This window comes from Acipenser ruthenus, chromosome 3, assembly GCF_902713425.1.
Source record: "Acipenser ruthenus chromosome 3, fAciRut3.2 maternal haplotype, whole genome shotgun sequence".
In the NCBI taxonomy this organism is placed as follows: domain Eukaryota; kingdom Metazoa; phylum Chordata; class Actinopteri; order Acipenseriformes; family Acipenseridae; genus Acipenser; species Acipenser ruthenus.
In genome coordinates, this window is record NC_081191.1 from 13389868 (window position 1) to 13416321 (window position 26454).

Genomic DNA, 26454 nt, shown 5'->3' on the forward strand with positions numbered 1-26454 from the left:
ATGCAGTGAATCTGGCAGGCGTCAGCGAGTATGCCTCCCTAGATACTAACTCTTCACTGAAGATTGGTATATGCAGCCTTACCAAGCTGAAGAATATTGCTAGTCAGTGATGCACTGAAGAGAATCGCCCCAATGTAGTTTTGCATATATTCTTAGCCTGAACTGGTTGACTGTATTCTTTAGTTTGGCTTAGTCCAGGAGTAAGGACTATGTCATAAAGGTTTCAATTCAGTATTTCACAAAAGGTTTGAATTCAGATGTTGGTGCAATAGGGTTTGTAGAACATGCTTTGGTACTATGTGGTCTCACATTGTTGTCATATAAGTAGGCTTGCTACTATTCGATTTAATTTTTTTTGCCAAATCGACGATTAATATAGACATTTATTTTAGAAAGAATTTACCAGGTTCTTTTTTTTCGATATTTAGTTTTCAATTCAAGCAGAGAATGGGTGGAAAAAAAAGATTTTTATACCATTGAGAAACGTCTCATTTAGCAAAACCCCTTTATCATATTCAGTATGCAACAAAACCATGGTTACCAACATTCTAATTGAAATAACGTTTGGTCACAGTGGAGCTATACCTTGTAAAGATAAAGATCCTACACAAATTTAAAAATTGGCTCAAATAAACTGTAAAAAACGCAGCATTTAAAAGTGTATTACACAGACTTTTATAGCATAAATTTACGAGTAAAAATAATTTGCACAGAAAAAAACATTAGACAGTTGAACAGAACTAACTTGCACTTAGAATTTGGAGCCTGAGCTCCCCCCTCACACAGCTGGACTCAGTCACTGGAAGGTAAGGCAGGGGCCCGCTTCGTCCTGCCATGGAGACTTCAACCGTTGGTCAGGGTATTGTGCACAATATTCATTAAGCGTTTTCCTCTTGCGCCCCATTTTCAAATCAAACTAGTAACTGTCACTGTATACCTATAGCAAAAGCTTACCTACACCTCAACCCGCTAATTTCAAAAGCAGGCTCTTTGAATGACAGGCGCTGTAGCTGGCAAATGAAAGTGCACAGTTGGTGCAGGTCTTGATGATTGACAGTCATTTAAACGAATGAGAGCATTATAGTACAGCTTCAGGCAATGAGATCTGTCAGAAAAGGGTGAAATGACAGTGACAGTGAAACTACAGTACTAACAGACCACTGAGATGAATGACAGTGACCCCTAGCCATTCAGAGCGGTACAGAGGCGAGATAGACAGTAAGTATAAAAACTACACAAACTAGAGATGATTTCTAAATGATTTGGTAAGAAAATAAAAAAAATAGCAAGTGGTTTTACCGACGTTTATCCTATATAAATTTATTTCAGTCAAACTCTTATTTTTGGGGAATTTGACATTTAACAAGCTTTACCGATTAATATTGAAAAGTAGCTACACATAAGCCATAATGAAGTGGAATACTGGCGATATAGTATTTAGATATGTTCTACAGACCACATTAAGGTAAAATATCTTCTGTAGTGTGAGTTAAATTAATTTCCTTATTATTGTCTAATATCTTGACCAATACCTTCACTGTTGTGTATGGATATTGTTTTTAGCTCCTGGTAATGAGATATCATGCAAGCTTTTAAGAATTATTACATTCATTTCTGGTTTTGATTTTTTGGTGACATACTTTTGTAGGCTCTGTTTTAGCTTCATATGAGAAACTCCAGCTACTGTTAGGAGTGATCAGCTGGTGTAGCTGCAGTGATACGGCAGGTGTAGCTGCAGTGATACGGCTGGTGTAGCTGCAGTAATACGGCAGGTGTAGGTGCAGTGATACGGCTGGTGTAGGTGCAGTGATACGGCTGGTGTAGGTGCAGTGATACGGCTGGTGTAGGTGCAGTGATACGGCTGGTGTAGGTGCAGTGATACGGCTGGTGTAGGTGCAGTGATACAGCTGGTGTAGCTACAGTGATACGGCAGGTGTAGCTGCAGTGATACGGCAGGTGTAGGTGCAGTGATACGGCTGGTGTAGCTGCAGTGATACGGCTGGTGTAGCTGCAGTGATACGGCAGGTGTAGCTGCAGTGATACGGCAGGTGTAGCTGCAGTGATACGGCAGGTGTAGCTGCAGTAATACGGCTGGTGTAGCTGCAGTGATACGGCAGGTGTAGCTGCAGTGATACGGCAGGTGTAGCTGCAGTGATACGGCTGGTGTAACTGCAGTGATACGGCAGGTGTAGCTGCAGGTTCCCGCTAAGCATTTGTCTCTGTGTGCCTCTGGTTCAGCTGCTCTTCCAGGCTGATCCCTTTTTAACATCCCTTCCCAGGACAAATATGTGGAACTACTTCACTGTAGAACAATACTATACTAAACTAATATACTGCCTACTAAGAAACATTTTGACCCTTGTGTGTGAGACATGTCGTGATGTCCACATTTTTAGACATTAAACAACATTTAAACAACATTTATTTATGGGTGATAGTTACACAAACATGGGAAGTTGAGCTTGGGATCTGTCACTTTTTCCTTCATTGATTGTAAAAACAGTCAGCACACTTATGAACAGTGTATCCCACGAGGTACAATATTTGTACATTAATGACAATATATGACTTTGTTTTGACAAATTCTGTTATGCATTATTTAGCATAAAATGGCAAAGCACAAAGTTAATTTGCACAATAAAGGGGGTTCAATTTCTGAAGCTAAGAATTGCATAACAATATTCTAACCATTGTATTAGTAAATATGCTTACGGCAGTGATGGTTCTTGAAAACAGAAACAAAAAAGAGAGCGGCATGGCTGATAGAAAAGTACCTTTCATTGAACAAACAAAACCAAAAAATCTCAATAAAATTGCTTTTGACTTAGCGGAAGGTGTCTCAGACAGTAAAGTCGCAAATGGGAAACTGCTAATGCTCATCAAACTTAATTCCAATGTTTCTTTATTTTCTATAAAATATATTTATTAGGTCTTAACCACTGGTCTACATTGTTTTACTCTTCCATGGCCTCATCATCGCTGCTCTCCACAAAGTCATCTTCAATGTTCTCTACAGGAAGATCCTCCTTGGAATCCAAGAGGTCCTCTCCAGGCCCCAGCTCGGGCCAGTAGCTGTTCCATGTGCTCCAGCATCGGGCTGTCATCACATTTTACCTTCACATACAGCTGCCAGATAAGGACAGAACATGTATAGTAACAGACAGAGTTAGTAAATAAAGTCAGTGCATGTTTGTGTCAGATATATATCTTTTTGAGATTTAATTGATACATTTGTTTTACTTCTTTAAAGATTCTACAATTACAGAGTCTGATTCCAACCCGCATGAGCAGAAACATAGGTATGTTATGTTTCTTTTATAAGATGAAAGAAGCAGAATAGGCTTGGGAACTAACTAAATTCCAGGCACTTGCAATTGAAAGGTATTGATGTAAAAGTGCTTCTAATTAAGGTTTGGAAAGGCAATTAAAATATTAACAATCTCCAGCTCATGACATTTTTAAATGTACTTTTTAATATTCTCTTCAGTTAGGTTTAAGCTCCAGTTTAAGCCCTCCATGTCAACACATTCTAGTCAGCAGGAAGTTGACAGTAACAGTTATATGTTTTAATTAAGACCCTGCATTTCAACTTTGTGTTAACCCCCACTTTTGGTAATATATATTCGATACTCATTTTTTATGTTGATTCAATATCAGGAATGGTTTATAAAAGTTTTACCTGAAATTTAAAAGCACATGCTGGCTCAATACATTGTGTGACAAATTTTAGGTAATTTGAAACATAATTTTCTTGACCAGTCATAAACATCTATTACCAAATGATTTAATATATTACATTATTCCAGAACCTCAAGTCTCAGCTCACTGGAAACCTAAAAATGGTATTATTATTATTTGTTTATTTAGCAGACGCCTTTATCCAAGGTGACTTACAGAGACTATGGTGTGTGAATTATGCATCAGCTGCAGAGTCACTTACAATTATGTCTCACCCGAAAGACAGATCACAAGGAAGTTAAGTGACTTGCACAGGGTCACACAATGAGTCAGTGGCTAAGGTGGGATTTGAACCGGGGACCTCCTAGTTACATGCCTGTTTCTTTAACCACTGGACCACACAACCTCATTTGCATGAACCACCTGTGGTAAAAACTGATGCTCAATTAGCGTTATTCTTTAAGGAACAATATTTGGCAATTTGAGTGACACTTTATTTTGTCAAATGTACTCACACAATCAGCTGAAGTGCATTTTACACTACAGCAACTTGTCAGTTTCATTAGGCACCTAGCACCTGCCCTGTCACTATGGAATTACAAACCAATGAATTCAGCAACAGATTGCCACCTTTAGGAGACTAGTAAAGTGTTTGAACATGCTCGCTTTGAAGGCAAACTACCAGATGTGCATCTGGCCTGCTGGAGACTTCTGTTATAACACCTTTTGCACCAGTCAGTGTGTGTGATGAGAATTGAAGGATAAGTTGTGTCACAATTGCACCGAAAGCTGCAATTGGTTGCAAGAAATCTATTTGGCCGACATAATGGATGGTGTAATGGAAGGTGCTGGCAAGATTGGCAGCACTAAAACCTATGTCTGCTCCGTGCCAAGCCTTGTTTTCGCTTATTTTACTTCTATGAAACAAAATATTTGGACTTTTAATAACACTCAACCACGAAGTGACACAGGAGTTAATATTAAAATTAAAACATAAACTCGTTTCAGAGTCCCTGCATAGCAATAATTTTATACAAGCTAATGTTATCTTAGGTAAGGTAATCTTAAAGATGAGTGCTAATCAGGGTTTGTGAAATCAAACTAAAATACAGACGTGCTCAAATTTGTTGGTACCCCCGCCACCAGAATGCACAATTTTCTCTGAAATAACTTGAAACTGACAAAAGTAATTGGCATCCACCATTGTTTATTCCATATTTAATAGAAATCAGACTTTGCTTTTGATTTTTTATTCAACATAATATTGTAAACAAGAAAACAAATGAAAATGGCATGGACAAAAATGATGGGACCGCTAACCTAATATTTTGTTGCACAACCTTTAGAGGCAATCACTGCAATCAAACGTTTTCTGTAGCTCTCAATGAGACTTCTGCACCTGTTAACAGGTAGTTTGGCCCACTCTTCCTGAGCAAATTGCTCCAGCTGTCTCAGGTTTGATGGGTGCCTTCTCCAGACTGCAAGTTTCAGCTCTTTCCATAGATGTTCGATAGGATTCAGATCAGGACTCATAGAAGGCCACTTCAGAATAGTCCAATGTTTTGTTCTTATCCATTCTTGGGTGCTTTTAGCTGTGTGTTTTGGGTCATTATCCTGTTGGAGGACCCATGACCTGCGACTGAGACAGAGCTTTCTGACACTGGGCAGTACGTTTCGCTCCAGAATACCTTGATAGTCTTGAGATTTCATTGTGCCCTGCACAGATTCAAGGCACCCTGTGCCAGGCGCAGCAAAGCAGCCCCAAAACATAACCGAGCCTCCTCCATGTTTCACTGTAGGTATGGTGTTCTTTTCTTTGAAAGATTCATTTTTTCGTCTGTGAACATAGAGCTGATGTGACTTGCCAAAAAGCTCCAGTTTTGACTCATCTGTCCAAAGGACATTCTCCCAGAAGGATTGTGGCTTGTCAATATGCATTTTAGCAAATTCCAGTCTGGCTTTTTCTTTCAAAAGTGGAGTCCTCCTGGGTCTTCTTCCATGGAGCCCACTTTCGCTCAAAAAGCGACGGATGGTGTGATCAGAAACTGACGTACCTTCACCTTGGAGTTCAGCTTGTATCTCTTTGGCAGTTATCCTTGGTTCTTTTTCTACCATTCGCACTATCCTTCTGTTCAATCTGGGGTCGATTTTCCTCTTGCGGCCGCACCCAGGGAGGTTGGCTACAGTTCCATGGACCTTAAACTTCTTAATAATATTTGCAACTGTTGTCACAGGAACATCAAGCTGCTTGGAGATGGTCTTGTAGCCTTTACCTTTACCATGCTTGTCTATTATTTTCTTTCTGATCTCCTCAGACAACTCTCTCCTTTGCTTTCTCTGGTCCATGTTCAGTGTGGTGCACACAATGATACCAAACAGCACAGTGACTACTTTTCTCCATTTAAATAGGCTGAATAACTGATTACAAGATTGGAGACATGTGTGATACTAATTAAAGAAACTAATTAGTTTGAAATATCACTATAATCCAATTATTTATTATCTTTTCTAAGGGGTACCAACAAATGTGTCCAGGCCATTTTAGAATATCTTTGTAGAATAAGCAATAATTCATCTCTTTTCACAGCTTCTTTGCTTTATTCTATTCTAAGTATACATGATAAAATAGCTTTTAATTTCATCACTTTTCAGGAGGAATGAAGCATTATTTCAATGAGCTGTAAGGGTACCAACAAATTTGAGCACGTCTGTATATAAAGCAAAAATATTATTACAGATGCATTAAAACAAAGGGCAGAGTTGAATTCATAATTTCTCAGTTAAGGCAATATAAGAAGTTGCTGATATGTAATAAAGGTTAACATTTGCATAGCCTGTATGGAATTAAATTGTACCCCCAGAGCCACATTGTCACTCAGCACAGATATATATATATATATATATATATATATATATATATATATATATATATATATATATATATATATGTATGCATGCAGTAATGCAGCAATCTGACTGTATGTGCATGAAAAATACATAGAAAACTCAAGAATATTTTGGTGTTCGCTGGACCCACACAGTAATACATTTCAATGTGATATGTGCTTGTAAAACAGTAGTGAAAAGGAGTAAGCTAAAAATTGTGAACAAAAACAAAGCATCCCCAAGGAAATGGTTTGTAAAGATGAAGTAAAATGGATTTGTGAAAAATATCTGAATCACTGATATGTTCAGATGTAAAACATCTACTGGACACCATCTGTAACTTTATTAAGATAATAATAGAATACATCAGCATACTAACATGGGTGTGTATTATGGCCAGATGTTAAAACTATGTGGCAGTGACAGGGTTAATTTTTACTGGACAACATTGATAACGGAACCCAACTAAGAAAAAAACCCACAGAATACAGCTGTGTCCGAAGCCAATATCTCAAAGCGTTACGTCTATCAACCAGAACGCAATATCAGCTGAAATGATAGCAGGGATGGCTGTGGACTTTCTACACGCAAGCTCCCCTTACAGAGATGCTAATTAACACCTTTGAAACTTGGAAGTTGGCTGACTGCAGTAAATTATGAAAACTACATTTAATTTTGTATCATTTTTAATCACAGTCTTATAGAGCCCAGATCACTGATATTTTGTATCACTATTTTAAAATGGTTAAAAACAGAATCACACTGGCCATAAATTATAAGATGTTGCTTCTGTCATTTTACAAAACCAATGAATAAAGTTTACGATCCCTTTGCTAAATATATTTGAGAGTGTTACACAGAATCACAACAAAACTATAATTTGGCATGAAGCAAAGTGGTGGTTCAGGCAGGGAACTCGCTTTAAATCAGTCAGTCAAATCAACCAATGATTGTCAGGGAAAGGGTTTAGACCTCACCTGATCCATTACCTCCCTGCTTTGAGTTAGAGTTTGCCTCCTCCTCCCCAGCCTCCACATGTTTTTTGGCTTCGTCTAAGGGGGAGGGCAGCTATCTGCCCCTGCCCATGGCTTTCCTAGAGCCAGCCCCTCCACTTATCAGCGTACAAATGTATGGGAAGGGGTTCCCCGAGGCGAGGCCAAAGGCCAAAGATGTATTCTATGTTGAATGTGTTATCCTAGAATATATAATATGCATAAAAGTGTCACACACAAGTCATTATTGTCATGATACAGTAATCTGATACAATTAACTCAAATAGTAATTAAAACACACTGACCATTATCAGGGTTTAGTTTTTGTAAAAAGATCTAATTCAAAGCCACAGAAGAATCCAGTTTTCAAAATGATTTCACGAAAGTATAATACTGATTGCTAATTATATGGAAAATAATATATTGCAGTATATGTCAAAGCAATAAAAAATATATTTAAAATACATGGTAACAAATTGTCATCTCTTTCCTAAATATATGCTGCATAGTGCAATATATTTGTAAATATATTCTCATATATTTCAGAAAACATTCAAAATATATTGCAGTACATTACAAGAATACAAGATATATTTTATAGATCGCAGGACTCTAAAATATATTTAGGATTTCATTAAAATATATTGCAATCCATTCTAAAAAATAAATTTAAAAAAAGGCTATTTTGCGTGCTGTGGCGTGTCCACACTGTTTCTGTAACATTCACATTTTCTTTTGTGCATTTTAGCGATTCTTAAAATGTTATCCTGGGTCTAAATGTAATTCCTTACCAGACATTATTTTACTAATATAGGAAAGCAAATGAACACTCTTATATTGCAGTTTTGATTTATTATTAATTTGTATTTATCCTTTCCTGAAGAAGTTTAACACTATATTATCACACACAAGTCATTATTGTCTTGACACAATTCAACTTTTATAAATGACATTACCTCACAGTACAAGGAATCAGGGACCTAATTAGCATATGGCTGTAGCGGGGCATCTGTATGGGGCATCATGTCCATCAGAACCTAATGGATATTCCTGTCAAGTTTAATAAATAAAGAACATTTAAAATCTTAATTTGCAAATTACAATAACCACAACTCTTGAGCTAATATACTGGTCATTACAGTATGTACACAGAATATCACAACTGTTTAAGTTAGAAAACAATGTTTCATTTTAAAAGACCTAGAGTATTAGTCTGCCCTCTACTACATTAATTCACCTCATATGGTTATGCAAAAAAAGGTATTATTGGCTGACAAAATTAAGTTATTTCTAGCTGCATAATGAATATACTTTCAGCTTTCATTAGGAGGTGCCTCATGTCCCAGATTGCCTTGAGAACATGAAAGTCTTCAGCTAAATTTAATCCCACGACTTTTTCAATACTGTATTTTACTAGATACTGCAAGACGGCAAAGCAATTATCAGCTAAATTGGGTTATATATTTGTGAACTATTTTACCTAAAATATAATTAAGGATGGTGAGATTTTTTTTAAAACTTTTCCCATAATAAGGGTTGCCCCTTTCCAGCGGCTCACAAAATACCAAAATAAATCAACTCGCCTCTCAGAGATTGTCTCTGACCGGTGATCTTCATAGGAACACCTTGAAACCTGTTATTTATACAACAGACTTCCCCACTTTCAGTTTATGAGTCACTTCAGACCATCTGAGCTGATGACACAGAGTGAACAATAAGAAACTGTTAGGTATGATTGACGCGCGTTTCATTTGCTGTCATTTTCCTGAGTTTGCATAGAATCGCCCCCACTGCATTTGGTCAGCTGCTGGTCATAAGCAAGGAATAGGTTGAAAATTATCATATTGAGCAGCAAAGCCCATGCCACAGGTTTAATTAAAAGAATTGACTAAAAAATAAATGTTACTCTATACGATCAGTGATTTATTATAGTAGTGAGAAAAGGAGCAAGCCTAACCATATAGTAACTCACTGCCACTTCATTATTATATAAGGAATTATTTGTTCAATTCACCAAAACTACATCAATGTCCCCCCAAATGTGATTTTTAAAAATTTCTTGGTTAGTTCAAAAGATGTCAATGAGTAAGCAAACAAGTCAAGAGCTGACAAAGATCATATCTTAAGGGGGTTGAATAATCTTCTGATTTGCATGAAATCAATGACTTGCTGGGGATCACTCATGGAGCTCCCTGACAATTTTTGTACTGCTTCCTATAAACACCTTCAAGAAAGGATTCAAATGAAATTTAAAATATCAGCATTTACTGCTCTGCATGTAAATAATGCATTTGCACATCAGATGCAGTCAAGTAGTTCTGTAAAATAGGGCAAATACACAAGTACAAAATGCATAACTTTGTTCTTCACACAATGATTACCAGACCAATAACATTAAAATATAACTCATTTACACTTAATGTTGGCATGTGTGTTGTCTCCTTGATAAATGACCCTGACAGAAGTACAAAAAAATAATCAGTTTTGGTGATACCTTTTAATAGGATAATCCAAATATGCATATACTATACAGTCGCTTTCTCACCTGAAGAAAATACTTTCTTGAAAGCTAGACCAATTAGAAAAGTGGCTCTCAACCCCAGTCCTCGAGATCCCATGTGTCTTCTGGTTTTCATTCCAACTGAGCTCTCAATTACTTAACTAAACCCTTAATTGAACTAATAAATTGCTTAATTAGGACTTTTAAATTATTGTCAGCTCTTTAAACAGTTGGGGATTTCAAGTTAACTGTAAAATTGAAATCTGAAACTTTAACTCAGTTGGAATGAAAACCAAAAGACACATGGGGTCCCAAGGACCGGGGTTGTGAGCCATCGAATTAGAAACCTTTTTTTAGACATTTTGATTAATTTCAGGATATGTCAACTCAATAGTTATTAACCTGCTACTGTATAGTGCCTACTGGTAATCACTTCCTGTTCTGAAGGTCACATGGTCTTTGAAGTTAAGACACTTGGAGAGAACCTGGTTCACATAACAGGAAGATCACATTTGTATCTATGATACTAATTTAAAGTAAAATTCTAAATGAAAGTGAAATAAACAAGCACAGAATAATTCCCCTACAGCAGGGATTAGCTGTTTTTGATTTTTGCAAACAGCGTGATGTGCCACACTGCAGGGTAAATTGTGTTGTATCTGCTTAGAACTATCACGTGAATGGTTAAGCCTAAAGAACTCATCAGGGGAACAACTATCTGGCTAGGATACACAAACAGAACTACATTTGTTATGTAATAAACATGTTTAAAACAACACACGGATTGCTACTGGTATACAGAATGTGCGCAGACTTTGTGTTGTGTTGTTTTTAAGTGATTACGTTTTTTGTTTTGTTCAGCACAACTCAACAGTAATACCTTCTTAATTATCTGCACATAGGGTTGCCACCTGTCCGGGTTTGACCCGGACAGTCCGGGAATTGGCATATGTGTCCGGGTGGCAGGAATTAACAAACCCGGACGCCCTAATGTCCGGTTTTACGTGAAACGCATAAGAAACACCAACATTCTTTTCATATTTTCTTTGACATACCGTATAACAGGAAAGTTTGGCGTGCAATTTATTCTGGTTTTATTGGCGGTTTTGATTGGATCGCCAATAATGCTTTCACCAATCAGACCGTGTCATACAGTGCGAGAACCCGCCCTCTGACAGACTGGTATGAAGCGCTGGATAAGGGAAAGAATGTGTCGGATGTCAAAGTGAATATGAGAATGGTAGTGAGTGATGAGTCCAATTTGCTTGGAAATAAACTAAAAGCAGATCGGACATTTCCATCAATGGATTTAGAAAATCTGGAATTGATGATGCGATCAGAAACCGAGGCAGTGTGATAAGTGTTTTTATGTGTGTTACATGGGGTTAATTAAGTAGCAGCCAAAATTGTTTATGCCAGACTTGTTAGAAAGTCTGTAAAAAGAATGTTGCAAGTTTGCATTGGATTGTTACTGTCGATACATTGTAGAAGCATGTACTACTATTAAGACACCCACCGTGCTGGTATCGCAAAGTCCTTAAACAATATGTTTTGCACCTTATAAAACTGATCTGATTTTGCCAGTGCTTGCTGGTCTATAAACCAGTTTTAAATGTAAAGCATTTTCGTTTCTGATTAATGGTTAAAGTTTTCACACGTGACAATACTGTCCTACAATTACTGCATGATACTGTGATCATTCCACTGCGCCATGTTAATGAACCATACGTTTTAAAACTGAGAGTTAGCAAATTACTATCGTACTGCAGTTAGTAATCCTTTCCAATTACTGGTATCTTAAAATTAAGGGCCATATAAAAACGATAAACGGTATACTGCAGCTACATTAGAAGGCTTTGTTCTCCCAAGTTGCTGCAGTGACACAGATGCTATAACCAGTTACTGTAAATAAGATACTGTTTTAGCAGTCGGATTTCAGTAAGTAAACATGTATTTGAATGTTTGTTTTTTTAAAATTAAAAGTAGAAATACAAAACGGTGTTGCATTTTTCTTTGTGAACGTGGTAGTGATGAATGCCAATTCAAAAACCGTCAAAATCTACCAAGGTAGCAAATGCGCCAAATTTAATACCAGCCAAGCCAAAAGTTACTGATCTGTATACTGTGCCCCAGGCATTTGAATAATGCTTTACATTAAATTGATCTGTGTGATTAAATACATAACCTTTACAATAAAATATGGTTTATTTACGATATATAATGATAATTAAACAACATATATGCCTGTGTATGTATGTTTAAATATTTAGCTGTAGCCATTTGTAACGTTGAAAAACCCGAGCCAAATTTGAGTACATTTGGACTCACTTTGTCTTTTTACCAACACACAACCGATAGTGTCGTTGTTTGTTTTAGTTTGTAACATGTATTACTAACGTTTGTTAATATTTATTAACAAACGGCTGTAAAATAATTCTGACCGTCAAAAACGGGCTCTGTGGTGACTGTCTGGAAACATTATTTGTGAAAATATAAACAGACAGTATCGTCGCTTCAGAAATTGTATTGATTTACCACGGCTTTACTCATCACCACAGCTACTTGTCTGAGGTATAGATACTAGCTCTAACGTACCATGACATACTATAGCTACTATTTATCTTGCTTGCAAGTTCGATTGCTAGAAATATCAAGAGCATGATTATTGATCTGGTGGCATTGTGCTGTATTACAGTATACTGCAGTTTTGATAAACCTAGGCTGACTGAGAAATATGTCCGGGTTTGGTCTGTGGAAAAGGTGGCAACCCTATCTGCACAGTAAGAAAGCATGTTACACAACCTACTGAACAAGTTATACAAACCAGTTTTTTCTGTGATTGCTGATGCCAGATGGGCATGCTCTTTGAGAATGTGACTTTAAAAGTATGGTTTTATTATCTTATCTGAAAGCAAATTGCTAATAAAACTACATATAAAAACAAAAGAACCCAAGTATGCTTATATGAATTAAAATTGTAATATTTAAAGTTACGGTGTACCAATTTCATTCCCTCGGTTCCGTTTAATAAGAACTTCTCATACTCACAAGGCTACGGTTGGTAACTTATTGTTTCAGAAAACCATTACATTGCATCCACAGGCTCTCTCTCTCTCTCTCTCTCTCTCTCTCTCTCTCTCTCTCTCTCTCTCTCTCTCTCTCTCTCTCTCTCTCTCTCTCTCTCTCTCTCTCTCTCTCTCTCTCTCTCTCTCTCTCTCTCTCTCTCTCTCTCTCTCTCTCTCTCTGGCTAGATTCTTGGCAAGCTGAACAAAAAATTAGTGAGTGTTTTAAAATGTCCACAAATCAGTTTAAGCACAGAAGCAGTGGGAACTTGCTGAGATACCTGGACTTTGCCAGTCATCCAAGATTTTTTTTTTTTTTTTTTTAAATACAGGCCTTATCACTGTGTAGCATGCTGTGGATTAGCTGGTTAAAAGGATAATCATATTCCATTTAAACATCGACAACAACAAACAAGATTACACAGTCGAATCAGAAATAAATTAACCTTTTTTTTGCATTCATTGAATTTCACATTTTTAACATTAAAAAGTACATATTTCAAACCAGCATGGTTGGGAAAATGGCAACAATGCCACAAAAGACTCTGGGATCAAATTCTTGCTGTCTGACATCAGATAAATTATCTTCACATTCCATATGGCTGCAGTTTTTCAGTATTGAGTCCTTGAAGAACTGCAGCGTATTCACCATGTCTAAAAAAACAGCTATATATATATACAACAACTACTTTAGCTGTCAAGATTGTGAAGAAATCCAAAAAGTTTCTGATTGTAAAAGCAACGTTGCTATGTAGCTAACAGAATTTAAAAATGGCTAAGATTTATGGAATTATTGTTTTTAGCTTCAAGCGTTTTAATTTTCCCAATAGAACTTCACAGTTTTTTACCCCGGTTTTCTCCCCAATTTGGAATGCCCAATTATTATTTTTATCCCGGTTCACCGCTGCAACCCCCAGACGACTCCGTCATTTTTCGAACTGCGGATCCACAGCGAAGCCACCAATCACTTGACCTCCTTGTGCTCCATCCTGCGGATGAGATGTTAATTCAGTGTCCTATTGTAAGTGACTCTGCATATAATGCACAGTTCACAACCTACCTCTGTAAAGCTCTTTGTGATGGTGGTCCACTATGAAATGTGCTATATAAAAAATACTGTTGTTAACCTATAAGACTCTGAACGGTTTAGCTCCATGTTACATTGCTGAATTGCTTACACGTTACACACCCGTACGTAATCTACGTTCTTCATCTTCGGGTTTACTGGCAATACCCAAAACTAAGCTTCGCTCCATGGGCAATAGGGCTTTTTGCCGCTATGCGCCCAAACTTTGGAACAACCTTCCTCAATCTATCAGGGACCGTTGATGCTTTTAAAAAAGACACACTTTTACAATCAGGCATTTTTATCATGATTTGTTTTTTGATTTGTGTAATTTCTTTTTATATTATGTATACTCTTAATATGCTGTATGTATATATGGTTCTCTGTGTTTTTTGTGTTTGTACAGCGTTTTGAGATGCATGCATTTAGGCGCTTTATAAAATAAAGATTATTATTATTATTATTATTATTATTATTATTATTATTATTATTATTATTATTATTATTATACTCCCTGCAGTGATTCTTTAAAAGTATTTTACTGTATGGTCACACACTGTAACGTCATTTCCAGTTATACTTAATTTATTTTATTCTATTCTTATTTGTAATTTGAAAATGCTTTAAATGCAGTAGTTTTGTCTTTTATATACTTTATGGATTGCAATCATTAACTGTGAGGAATGGACCGGTTTAGCTCTTGTGCTGTTCGAACCAAGTACTGAATTAGTCATACAGTTGAGTATTACAGTCATGTGATTTACTAGTGTACACACAGTTGACGGTAGTGTTTGGTGTACATTCTTATTTTCTAGAGTTTTTTATTTGGTTTTATTTGTTTTTTGTCTCGGCCCATAACTACTGAGAAATTAAATCAGACTAATGTTGCCGAGACCCACTGCCTGTTTGCAAATATCCAGTTGAAAACCTATAGCAAGATTTCTGAAGGAGAAGCAGCAGCAGCAACAGGATGTTAATACACAAGCAATCCCCAGAGGCAGCTGAAATGTTCATCTCTAGATTGTGAATGGAAATGGAATATTCTTTTTTTTTTTCATGAAGCAATCATTGTTTTATGTTAATGCTGCTCCAGTGTGAAGTTCATTCCACTGCAATCTATGATATTAAAATGTGCTATCCATTGGATATGCTGATGTGTAACATACATACACCTCTGAAAAAGAATGGGTTTAAATACAGTAGAAGCCTGTTACTTCAAACCCCTTTTTATTATTATTATTTATTTATTAGCAGACGCCCTTATCCAGGGCGACTTACAATTGTTACAAGATATCACATTATTTTTAGATACAATTACATTATTTTTTACACAATTTTTTACATACAATTGCCCATTTATACAGTTGGGTTTTTACTGGAGCAATCTAGGTAAAGAACCTTGCTCAAGAGTACAGCAGCAGTGTCCCCCAGCTGGGATTGAACCCACGACCCTCCGGTCAGGATTCCAGATCCCTAACCACTACTCCATACTGCAGACGTGGAAAAAGGTTTTGTGGTCAGACAAGACAAAAATTGAACTAAAAAATTGAATTCCAAGCGTTACGTCTGGCGCAAGCCCAACACTGATCCTACTTTGATCCTAATCACCTATTAACTGTACTGCAAGTGTGTCCCTGACAAATTCGAAATGGCTGACAAACGAAAAAGGACAGTAGGCCTACTTACTCTAGCTGAAAAATTATCGAATAGTTGTAAACTATGCAACTGTCAAGACAACACAAGAGAAAAAGCTTGTACATGTGGTTCATGCCAGAAAGTGAAAAGGCACTCCGATTTCAGGACCAGTACTAGAAGAGAAAGCATTGTTATTCCATAGTCGACAACATCCAGAGAACAAGTTTTAAAGCTAGTGATGGATGGCTGTACAGTTCTTTTAAAAAGACACAGCATTGGGCAGCTTTGCTTAGCAGAAAAACTGGTGCGGATACAACAGTGTTTGGGCTATGAGAAGAATGCTAATGTTTAAATAAACCTTTAGGGGTAGATGTACTAAAATGGGCCAGTCTCAACACATACATACTGCAATTTGCATTTCCGTTGTGACAATTCACAAAGTATGCGTTTTGTCGTATGTACTAAGAGAAAAGAGAGTCGTGTGACATTGTTCAAATAAATAGCGGGTGTTGAGTTGTGGTTTGGTGCAGCAGAGGGTGTCCGAAGGAGAACGTCTGTATATGCAAGGGTACAAGACTCCAAATAGCATTGTTTTTGTTAAATGTAAACGTCATCTGTACAATGCATTCTGTTCAGTCTTCATTTTACCTATTTGAATACTGTTATATATATATAAAAAAAATTAAAGGCAGTTTAATCCCATCAGATTCTATAGTGGGTCCTAGATATGATGATGTATGATCTGTCCAAGTGGCAACATATAGATATTAAAAAGTAAGGGTCCTAAAATAGAGCCCTGTGACACACCTGTAGATACCGGGCTAGGGTAAGATGTATAGCCGCCCATAGAAACACACTGCCTACGATCTGACAAGTATGATCAGAACCACTGTAAGACAATTCCAGTAATACCCATGCAGCATTCCAAGCGGTTAATTAGAATGGCGTGGTTTACGGTATCGAATGCAGCACTAAGGTCTAATAGGACCAGAACGGTCAGTGCACCCGAGTCAGCGGCCATGATCATTAACAACCTTAACAAGGGCTGTTTCAGTGCTGTGTCTTGATCTAAAACCTGACTGGCATTTAATACTACCTACATACTGTACATCGTATGGTTAAATTGCTTAATTTATGAATAGTTTCTGATTGAATCTTTCCGTTCTTGTTGCTTTACTTGACAAGCATTTGAAAATGAGTAACTTTTTTTTGCATCAGTATTTTAATGATGTTCACTGTCTTGTCCTGAAAAATCATTTGATTATTGAGTTTGCTGTATAAAAGATTCACTTACAGCCACACGGGTACAAGGGTTGTGTATGCTGCAAGCTACTTAAAACTGCTGTGGCAGCATTTCCACTGGCAACATTTCTGTCAAAAACTGTAAATCAAAGGATACAAGCTTTTAAAAAAAAAAAAAATAATTAAATTAAATTCAGTATAGTTGTCGTGTTACCTGATCACTGTTAAACTGTACTGGAGGGGAAAAAAAAAACCATTTTAAACAGTAAATGAATACTGTTGAAGGTACCAGAAGATGTGCAAAATATTACCCTCATGAAGCAGATGCCACAGTATGTACTATTACATTATCTGTTCAAAATGGCCACCAATAATCCTGTGGAGAGCTTTCATCACTTCTTAAATTGCTCGATAGCTCTTAAAAACTGTAATGGTGTTATTGAAAAAGAAATTCAGCACATTCTATTATGAATTATTTACTTAGAAACTTTAGCAATGTCCCCAACAATGTAATAATCTCTATCTGCAAGTTACAGTACTTTTTCTGTGTACACAATAGGAAGATAAACACTTTGCATGTCCTTTCCAAACAGTAGGATGTGTGCACTCTGCAATATTCATCACTGTGCTACAGGGTGTTTTTATCATTTCATGGTGAAGGTCAACAAATCCTGCTCCATACAAGTTAGATTAACTGCTGCATATAATTGTTCACTGATGCCAGTCAAGCTTATGTCAATTAACATTGAAATATTTAAAGTTATGGTGTTCCTGGGCAGTCTTACTTTAGAATAATGTATCCAGCCTTGTGTGCTGACCCTGCAGGCGCATTCCTCAATCTGCGTTATCAGCAACTAGCCACCTCTGGATTATTTGCACTTTACACAATATGCTTTTTTTTAAGAAAGTAAACTAGTAAAGCAAGGTATCAAGCTGAAGATTTACACTGCAGAGATCTTGCATTAATGTGTTGCTTGGGGTGTGAGGACAAATGCCTCGCCCTGGCTTCAGGGCTGCTGTGGGATAAAACAGAATCACCTGAATTCACTGTTAAAATATTTACAGAAAAGAAACAAGATTTATTGCAAATCGCTAAACACTGAAATGAATACTGGTAATAGAAAATCATGTTAAAAGCTCTAAATCACAGGCATCGAACTAGAAATGGGGAGTTTTTGTGAACAAAAACAAATCATCCTTGGTGGGTGTATGTCATATCAGATTGAATGATTTGTAAACATTAAGTAAAATGGAATTGTGAAAAAAAAAAGTTCATATGTCCAGAGATTACATTTCTACTGGACACAACTCGTAATGGAAGAGAAGCAGAGAATTGTGTAGTCTGTATCAACAATATTGTCAGAGGTTAAAAGAATGTGGCACTGAAATAGTTAATGTCCACTGGATACCACCTACAATAGAGCTTTATGAAATAAACGTAAAACTGTGTATCACCTATAAAGACCCTATGTGGACTGTATCATTGATTTTGCCAGATGTTAAAGCAGGTCTTGTGAAAGCAGGAAGGCCAAGTGCTTGCCTAAAGGGTTTCTGACATCCTGAGGAGGGTAGCTCCTCACAGACAAGTGAGAGGCAGAAGACGTGTCACACAAACAAGTGTACAAAATAATGTGCAGACATCAAACTAATGCACTCAATTTCTTACCTAAATGTCTTAAATTATTACTTACTTTGTATTTAATAGGTGCCCACATATATACCTTTCAGAGCAAACTGCATCAAATCTTTACATAAATCTAGGTGTTAGGTTCAACACTCTAATTAATGGGCCCTTTTCCCAGCAGCAGCAAGAAAATAATTTATAACATGATGCTGTGCTGAGCTTGGTAAACACTCAGAATCAATGAAAAACATTCTAATTCTGAAAATCCAGCTGAAGTTTTTGATTATGTCAGCTGCATTTGAATACCCCTTTGAAAACTCCTTGTGCTGTATTGTCTTTCTTTGAACACCATTTGGAAAACAAATTCTTAAAAGATTGACCTATGACACCTGTAACGTGTGCTGTAACTCATGTCTTACATATTCAGCATTTTAACAAGGGAGAAAACATTATTTAATAAAACAAATATTAATAATTTTAACAAGAGAGAAAACTTTATGTAACAAAAAACTAGGAAGCATTTTATGCACAAACCACAATATATTTTCTAAATAATGCCAGTACTTTCTCCAACAACTAAAAATGTTTAATTTTGATGACTGCTGAGATAGAAGGCAACAGATACTGTTTCACCTTGTAATAATGCCACAAATTGTTGCCTTCAGCTGCACTTAAAAAAACAAACCTCGCAGGGTCCGTCTTACTCTCTGTGCTTGACACTGGATTAGAGTAAATAAGTACAAAGTCAAATAATATGCCCTTCTGCTAGGGTTGTGTACTGAGTGTGCTCCCATCATGCCTTGCTGCACTGTCAGAACAGGATTATGACAGAAAGGGATAGCCTGATATTTAAAAAAAAAATGACTGCAATGATTAAGTAATGCAAACCAGGCATAGTATATTCATATTTATGTTTAAGACCGGAACCAAATCTGTTAATTCTAGTTAGCCCATGTAGTTCTCTTTATACTCATGAGTATGTACAGTCATAATGTAGTTAAAGTAGTAGAATGGTTTAGTATTACATATATTAACCAGAAAGCTGTATGTATTATTATTTGTATATAAGTTCTCATCTGAAACCCTTTATCTTAATCAGAAGTGACTGCTGGAGTTGGTTATGCATAAAATACAAAAGATGCACATGAAAAGCATTAATTTCAGGGCACTTAGTACAACATTCAGCATCGATAAACATGAAGACATAGATACCGTCACTTTCAATGACATGTATTAAAAGGTGTATTACATTAGGTGGCACTGCAATATAAATACATAAAATAAGGACTAAAGAGTCATGGTAATGCTGTGGCAGGGCAGGAGAAAAGCCCTGCACAAATGTTTGTTTATTTATTTATTTTAGAACGGGGTACCCCCGCCAGCCTGTGTATAGTTTGTATTATTATGATTTATTTTGTTTATATGTGACGGCAAAAAAGCAGAGTTTCTCTTATTGTTTAGCAGCATCGAAGGGGTTGAAGCCCATCTAGCAAAACTTGTGTAGAAGGTGGCCATCTCCCGATTTAATTAATTGATTAATTTGTTGCTAAACGGGAGATGATCACCAGCATAAAAGCCTGCAGCTCGCTGCATTCATGGTGGTTGTTCGGAGGAGGAATGTGGAGTGTTTTGGAGCGAGAGTGAGAGAGAACAGAATAAAATAAAAATAAAAACAACTGCTACGAGTGCTGGAAGTTCCAGCATTGTATTTGTTTCGTTAAGTATTGTATTGTGTGCGAGACCTGTTTTGTTGGCTGAGCGCTGCCCGGGTAGGGAGGGCTTAGGTCTGCAGGGCAATCCACAGCACACCACGCACCAGCGACCCCTGTGGCTGATAGGGCGCCTGCGGGTCTGCAGTGGAGCCATTCAGACCTGTGTTGTCCTCCGGCACTATAGGTCTGGTGGCTTCGCTGTGGATCCGCAGTGCGAAAAATCATGGATTGGCAGGAACGTTTCGGAGGACGCGTGTTTCAGCCTCTGTTTCCCGAGTCACCGGGGGGTTGCAGCTGTGAACCGGGATAAAAATAATAATTGGGCATTGGGCAAATTGGCGAGAAAACCGGGGTAAAAACCATTGGGGACAGCTAAAAAAAAACAAAAAAAAAAACAGGCACGATCCATCAGCAAATCATTTAATAAACATTTACGTCAAACACGATGACACATGGATTCTCTCTCGTGAAACTGTTCTCTGCACATGTAAACTGTATTTTGCGTACTTTGATGGTAAACAGCACGAGAATCAAACTGGGCCTTTGTCACAAAGACGGCCGGAGTGGGTGGCGTCAGACCAGAAACAGGAACACAAACGACAGAGACTTGGAGTTTGGTGGAGCTGAGCGAATGGTTTCGCTCAGCATTTAATAAAACAGCACAGAAAATAAAAGGGTTTAACAGACAAAAACACGGGACACGGCACTACACGCCAAAATAAAAAGACAAACAAAACGGACTATACAGTAAACGGACAGACGAACAAAACACGGTGAGCAGATACAACTAATCTTCTTCTTCTTCTTCTTCTTCTTCTTCTTCTTCTTCTTCTTCTTCTTCTTCTTCTTGTTATTACTTTTACCTCTCCACACCCGTTCTCCACTCACCGAACACCAACCACGAGTGACTAAACGTGCATCTATTTATACTGTTTGTGCTGGGATTCAATTACTAATTAATTATTCACTTGAATCCCAGCACGTGAATTAATTCTGTGCAACCCCGTGCTCACATATTATATTTTAAATGCACGTGCGTGATGTGCAATCCCGTGCCTAAATACAAATATACACTTTTTAAATACACGTGAAACACAGACCCGTTTATATCCCGTGTACCAATGACTATACACCAACATTAACACACGCACGCAACACACAAATGCACACAGGGACGGGGCACATTGCCACAGCCTTACTCATGGCTAATTTAAATATGTTCCCCCATCCCCTTTCCTTCATTTGTATAGCATTCCGGGGAAAAGTAGGGGTTCCCAGGAAAATGAGTCTTTACATGTAAATGCAAAACACTCGGGTAAATTAACCCAATGTGGTACTGGCAAAAGTTCCATTCAGTCAGAATGTGTGTAAAAAGATGCAACAAGGTTTACTGCCTGCAAGGGTTGCAGCACCAAACCTCAGATCAGAGTACAGACAAGGACTCCCATTACGCTGCAAAGCAAAGCCCTCATTGACAGTGGTACTGTATTACTAATTGGGCTGTTTGTTTACAATGTGTTTCAACAGGGGGCTTTTTTGTGTTGGAAGATCAATTGAAACACTACATCCCAATTCTTTTGTCCATTACTGATTATTCACAAAGGAGTCAGTACCAGCGGTTTTATTTAGGACTGAAGGAAGCAAAACAGCTGTGTAATGGTTGCTTATGAATTTCATTTGGTGTCACTGTTGAAGCAGTAAAGACAGAAGAATGTATTGGAATGAAATAGCCACTTTCTGATCACCAGACACAGTCACACAGTGATTCTAGTTATTACTTTCATACAATTTTAGTGCAGAGCAGGCACTGTAATAGCTTTTAGACACCTGTATTTTGTTGTGTGAGATGTAGTGTGTTATTGTTTGTGGCACCCCTCAAATGCCAATTTACTTGTCTGCAGATTGCTCCCTGGCTCCAATAAATCTATAAAAACTCCTCTGCAGCTGCTCTGCAGCACATTTCTTCTCGCAGCTTTTTATTGTGGAGCAAATTTAGTTAATCCGGCTTCAATATAGATGGTTCCATTGATCTCGGATATTAAACTTGTTTCAATTATAAAACTAATTTCAGGGAAAATGTTGAAATATTTTCTTAGCCTTTTCATTTTAAAAAGTTTTTTCAGCAGGGTTTGAGTTGAATAAATTAAGTAGATTTAATATACTGGGGTCTATTACATTGATCTAGTAACAGTGGCATATCTATAAACTTAATTGAAATGATCAAAATAGGTACCTCCCTGGTATTCTACACACATCAAGGCAGCCTAGATACTGTTTTCTTATGTTTTCTTGTTTGGGTATTAATTTGATTCTATGAAAGCTTGTGACACTTATGTCGTCAGCAATGCTGGATTCATTTGAAATACAGGTTCATAATGGTGTGAGAAACAAAGCAGACACAGTTAGATTATTATACCAAAGGATTCCCTCAAAATATCCCAAACCCATCTGCTGGTGATGCTTACGTAGAGTGCTGAGACCAGACACAACCAATGTTTAAGGAGAAAGTAGTGTATTAAATCAGGACCCTACTTTCTCTTTAAACATTACATTTATCTCATTGATAAAACTTGCATATACTGTAATTGTGTTTAAACCCTGTGTCTTCTTCATCACCCTTGGGTTGTATTTATTGTGCACTGATGCACTGATCTTTTCATTAAATGGGATAGCATTGACAGTGTTTATAATGCAGATTCTACCAAGGCCTTGCTATTGCTTGTACCCCTATATATCATTTCCTGACTTCTCTGAAGCTGCCTTTGATAAACTGCAATGCCAAATGTGGCAAAAGGTTTTCTCTGAGTGACCTTATAATTGTTGATAGATAACAATTCATATTCCTGTACAGCTCAAAGTTACTAAACAAAATTATGATGCGCTCTTTTGCATAAAATCTATTAACTAGTGCAGTCCAACTGAAGGTCTCTGAACTAATAGCATTAGTAACACCTTCCTGGGCACTCGGAAGCTGGCTTTTTGTTTTTGTTTAATTTCATTATTTTATAAAAATGAATAAAACCACAGTCCACTCTAAAATGTATGTATTTATTCCAATCCCAGCTGTCGATATTTTAGTAATTTTATTTTGTTGACTTCCTGCTATAGAATATTTTATTGACATATTCATAAATGCTCACCACTCCCATTTTGCTTCCTACATACTGTAAAGGGTCGGCATGAATCTAGCAAAAGAACCACACTGGTTGTGATCTGGTTTGTGTGTATTTCAGGGAGAGAATCAGATACAGAAAGAGCAATTAAACAGGCAGAATTCAAGGGTTCTGCATATCCTACAAGAGTTGTTGAGTTATCAGGAATGGTCCAAGATTATTAATTACCCTTTCTCTCCTCTCCATGTGCTACACTGAAGACATTTGTGGTGACAGTGAATCTATTATTATTTTTGTCCCCAGAACCACAAAAATAACTCATTTAAAATAAAACTTTTTTGGAAACATCCATCCATTATCATTAACTGCTTACTCCTTTACAGGGTCACGGTGAGCCGGAGCCTAACCCGGCATACACAGGGCACAAGGAGAGACTACACCTTGGACGGGACGCCAGTCCATCACAGGGCACCACACACACACTCACACAGAGGGCAATTTAAAGTGACCAATCAACCTGGACAGCCTGTCTTTGGACTGTGGGAGGAAACCGGAGTACCCGGAGAAAACCCACGCGAACACAGGGAGAACATGCAAACTCCACACAGACAGTACCCTAGGCTGGATTCGAACCCAGGACCCTGGCGCTGTGAGGCAGCAGCGCTAACGACTACGCCACCATGCCACCCTTATTGGAAACAGTTGTAGGAAAATGCTACTATGTTGTTTTCTGCCGCAAATACACACACCTCCCATCACCAAAACCAGCCAAGGACTCCCATTACATTGGGTTTGTTTTTATGGGTTTCTTCCAGTTATACAGTAATATAATGTGATGGATCAAAGCTGTTTTATTCATTTCATTTGTATTGGGAATTATTTATTTGCTATTTCCATGACAAAATATTCACAGCTGTCGTATGGCTGCCTTGTTAAGGACTAAACGGCGCAAACTGTATTCCACAATTTACCAACATATATTACACTGTGCTGTGCTGTGCTGTGACAGCGGCTCTGTAAATAATATACAAGAGTGGAAGAGACTTCCACCTTCATCTCATCTACTGGGAATGTGCTTGTCTCACATTATTTGTCTGTCTAAGGCAAACGTGTCGTTGTCTTCCCCCAAGCTTCCAAGAATAGTTAACACGCTTCACATATTTTTGAATATTCAAAAAGGATTTGAAAGCGAGGTGCTTCACGTCATCAAAAATAGTCTAAGAAGTAGATGTGATAAAGAGTGGAGTGTGAAAGGCTAATGAGGAATATTTGAGCCAGGCATGTGAATATGACATTATTCTCAGGAGAGAATTCCCAGTGTTTGGGTAAGAGGCTTCTACTGCATGGGCCTGGAGCATTGTGAAAGCGGCACTTGTAATTCAGTAACACACTGCTGGTTTGTGATGCTTTGACAGAAAGGATATAGATATTTGTACAGATGGTGTCAAAGTCAATGTAGAGAGAGATACAGGAATATGTCACATACCTTCGCAATAACATAACAAAGCTATTTCGAAGAAAAACAGTTGTTTTTATCAAACAAAACATGCCTGTAGTGTCACTGTCCATCTAATTATTTAAATAATATAATTCTGCAAGGTCATTGTATTTTGAAACTATATGTGTATGCTAATGAAGCTGCAGTCTGCGATATGCCTCGTATTGTATTATTATTATTTATTTCTTAGCTGACGCCCTTATCCAGGGCGACTTGCAATTGTTACAAGATATCACATTATTTTTACATACAATTACCCATTTATACAGTTGGGTTTTTACTGGAGCTAGGTAAAGTACCTTGCTCAAGGGAACAGCAGCAGTGTTCCCACCGGGATTTGAACCCACGACCCTCCGGTCAAGAGTCCAGAGCCCTAACCACTACTCCACACTGCTACCCCATTCGTGGAGACATTTTTGTGCTGTTATCTCCTTTCCTTAAGAATTGGGAAAACGGGTAGTATTGTGGATTTGGCAGGGCGTAAGCAAATTAGCTATGTTTTATTATTACTATATTGCAGGAATTGCACACTATTGACAATACCCAGTAAAACACTATTAAATATATGCAGTATTATCTGTAATCCTTAAACACAAGCACAATGTTGTAATTAGACACTATTGAATGTTGGTTTGTTATAATTATGTACAATAAGATTGAATGTAACAATGCAAAAGCATTAGTCACACACGCTGCGGTACACTTGACAACCATCTAGTCGCAGTGTGAACCCAGACTGAGGGGAGCCAAGCTCTGTAGGATTTTAACCAATCAGAGAGTTTTGATAAGGACGTCTTACTTTCTATAGGTTGCCTGTTACAGGGACTAGGGGCAGAGCTAGGGCTATTAAACCCCAGGAAATGTGAATAAAAAGTTGATACTGAGCTCGGTGCCTGGAGTCAGACCCAGGAATCTTTTTTAATCCTGTATTGAAGATTGTTATTTTGTGTACCTAATTACTATTTGAAAAAAGCATTTTAAAATGCACAACACACAATAAAATAATATAACTCATTAAACGCAAGCGTGCAAAGCAGAGTTCCAGAATCCAGCGATTCCCGAGTCAGAGACAGAGCGGTGCGGTGAGGAGTGGCAGCAGTGGATCCAGTGTGGAAGCAGAGTGAGCAGTCAGCGATTCCTGAGTCAGAGACAGAACAACCTGCGATGCGACTCAGCAGCAGTGGATCCAGTGTGGAAGCAGAGTGAGCAGTCAGCGATTCCTGAGTCAGAGACAGAACAACCTGCGATGCGACTCAGCAGCAGCAGATCCAGCGTGTGAGCAGAGAGAGCAGCCAGTGATTCCCGAGTCAGAGACGGAACAGGCGGCGACGCGACTCAGCTGCAGCGGATCCAGCGTGTGAGCAGTGAAGCAGCAATTCCCGAGTCAGAGACGGAACAGGCGGCGACGCGACTCAGCAGCAACGGATCCAGCATGTAAGCAGAGTG

The 26454-nt window shown here is 37.8% G+C and overlaps 1 protein-coding gene across 1 annotated transcript in view; it reads right to left on the reverse strand.

The window, feature by feature from the left end:
- Positions 1–1980: 1980 nt before the first annotated feature.
- The window catches only part of LOC117435683 (uncharacterized), a 154208-nt gene continuing 129734 nt past the window's right edge, over positions 1981–26454 (reverse strand). The window contains exon 6 of the mRNA XM_059012570.1: positions 1981–3126. Within this exon, the coding sequence (XP_058868553.1) occupies positions 3001–3126 (126 nt within the window). The 3' untranslated portion in view covers positions 1981–3000. The remainder of the gene's footprint in view (positions 3127–26454) is intronic.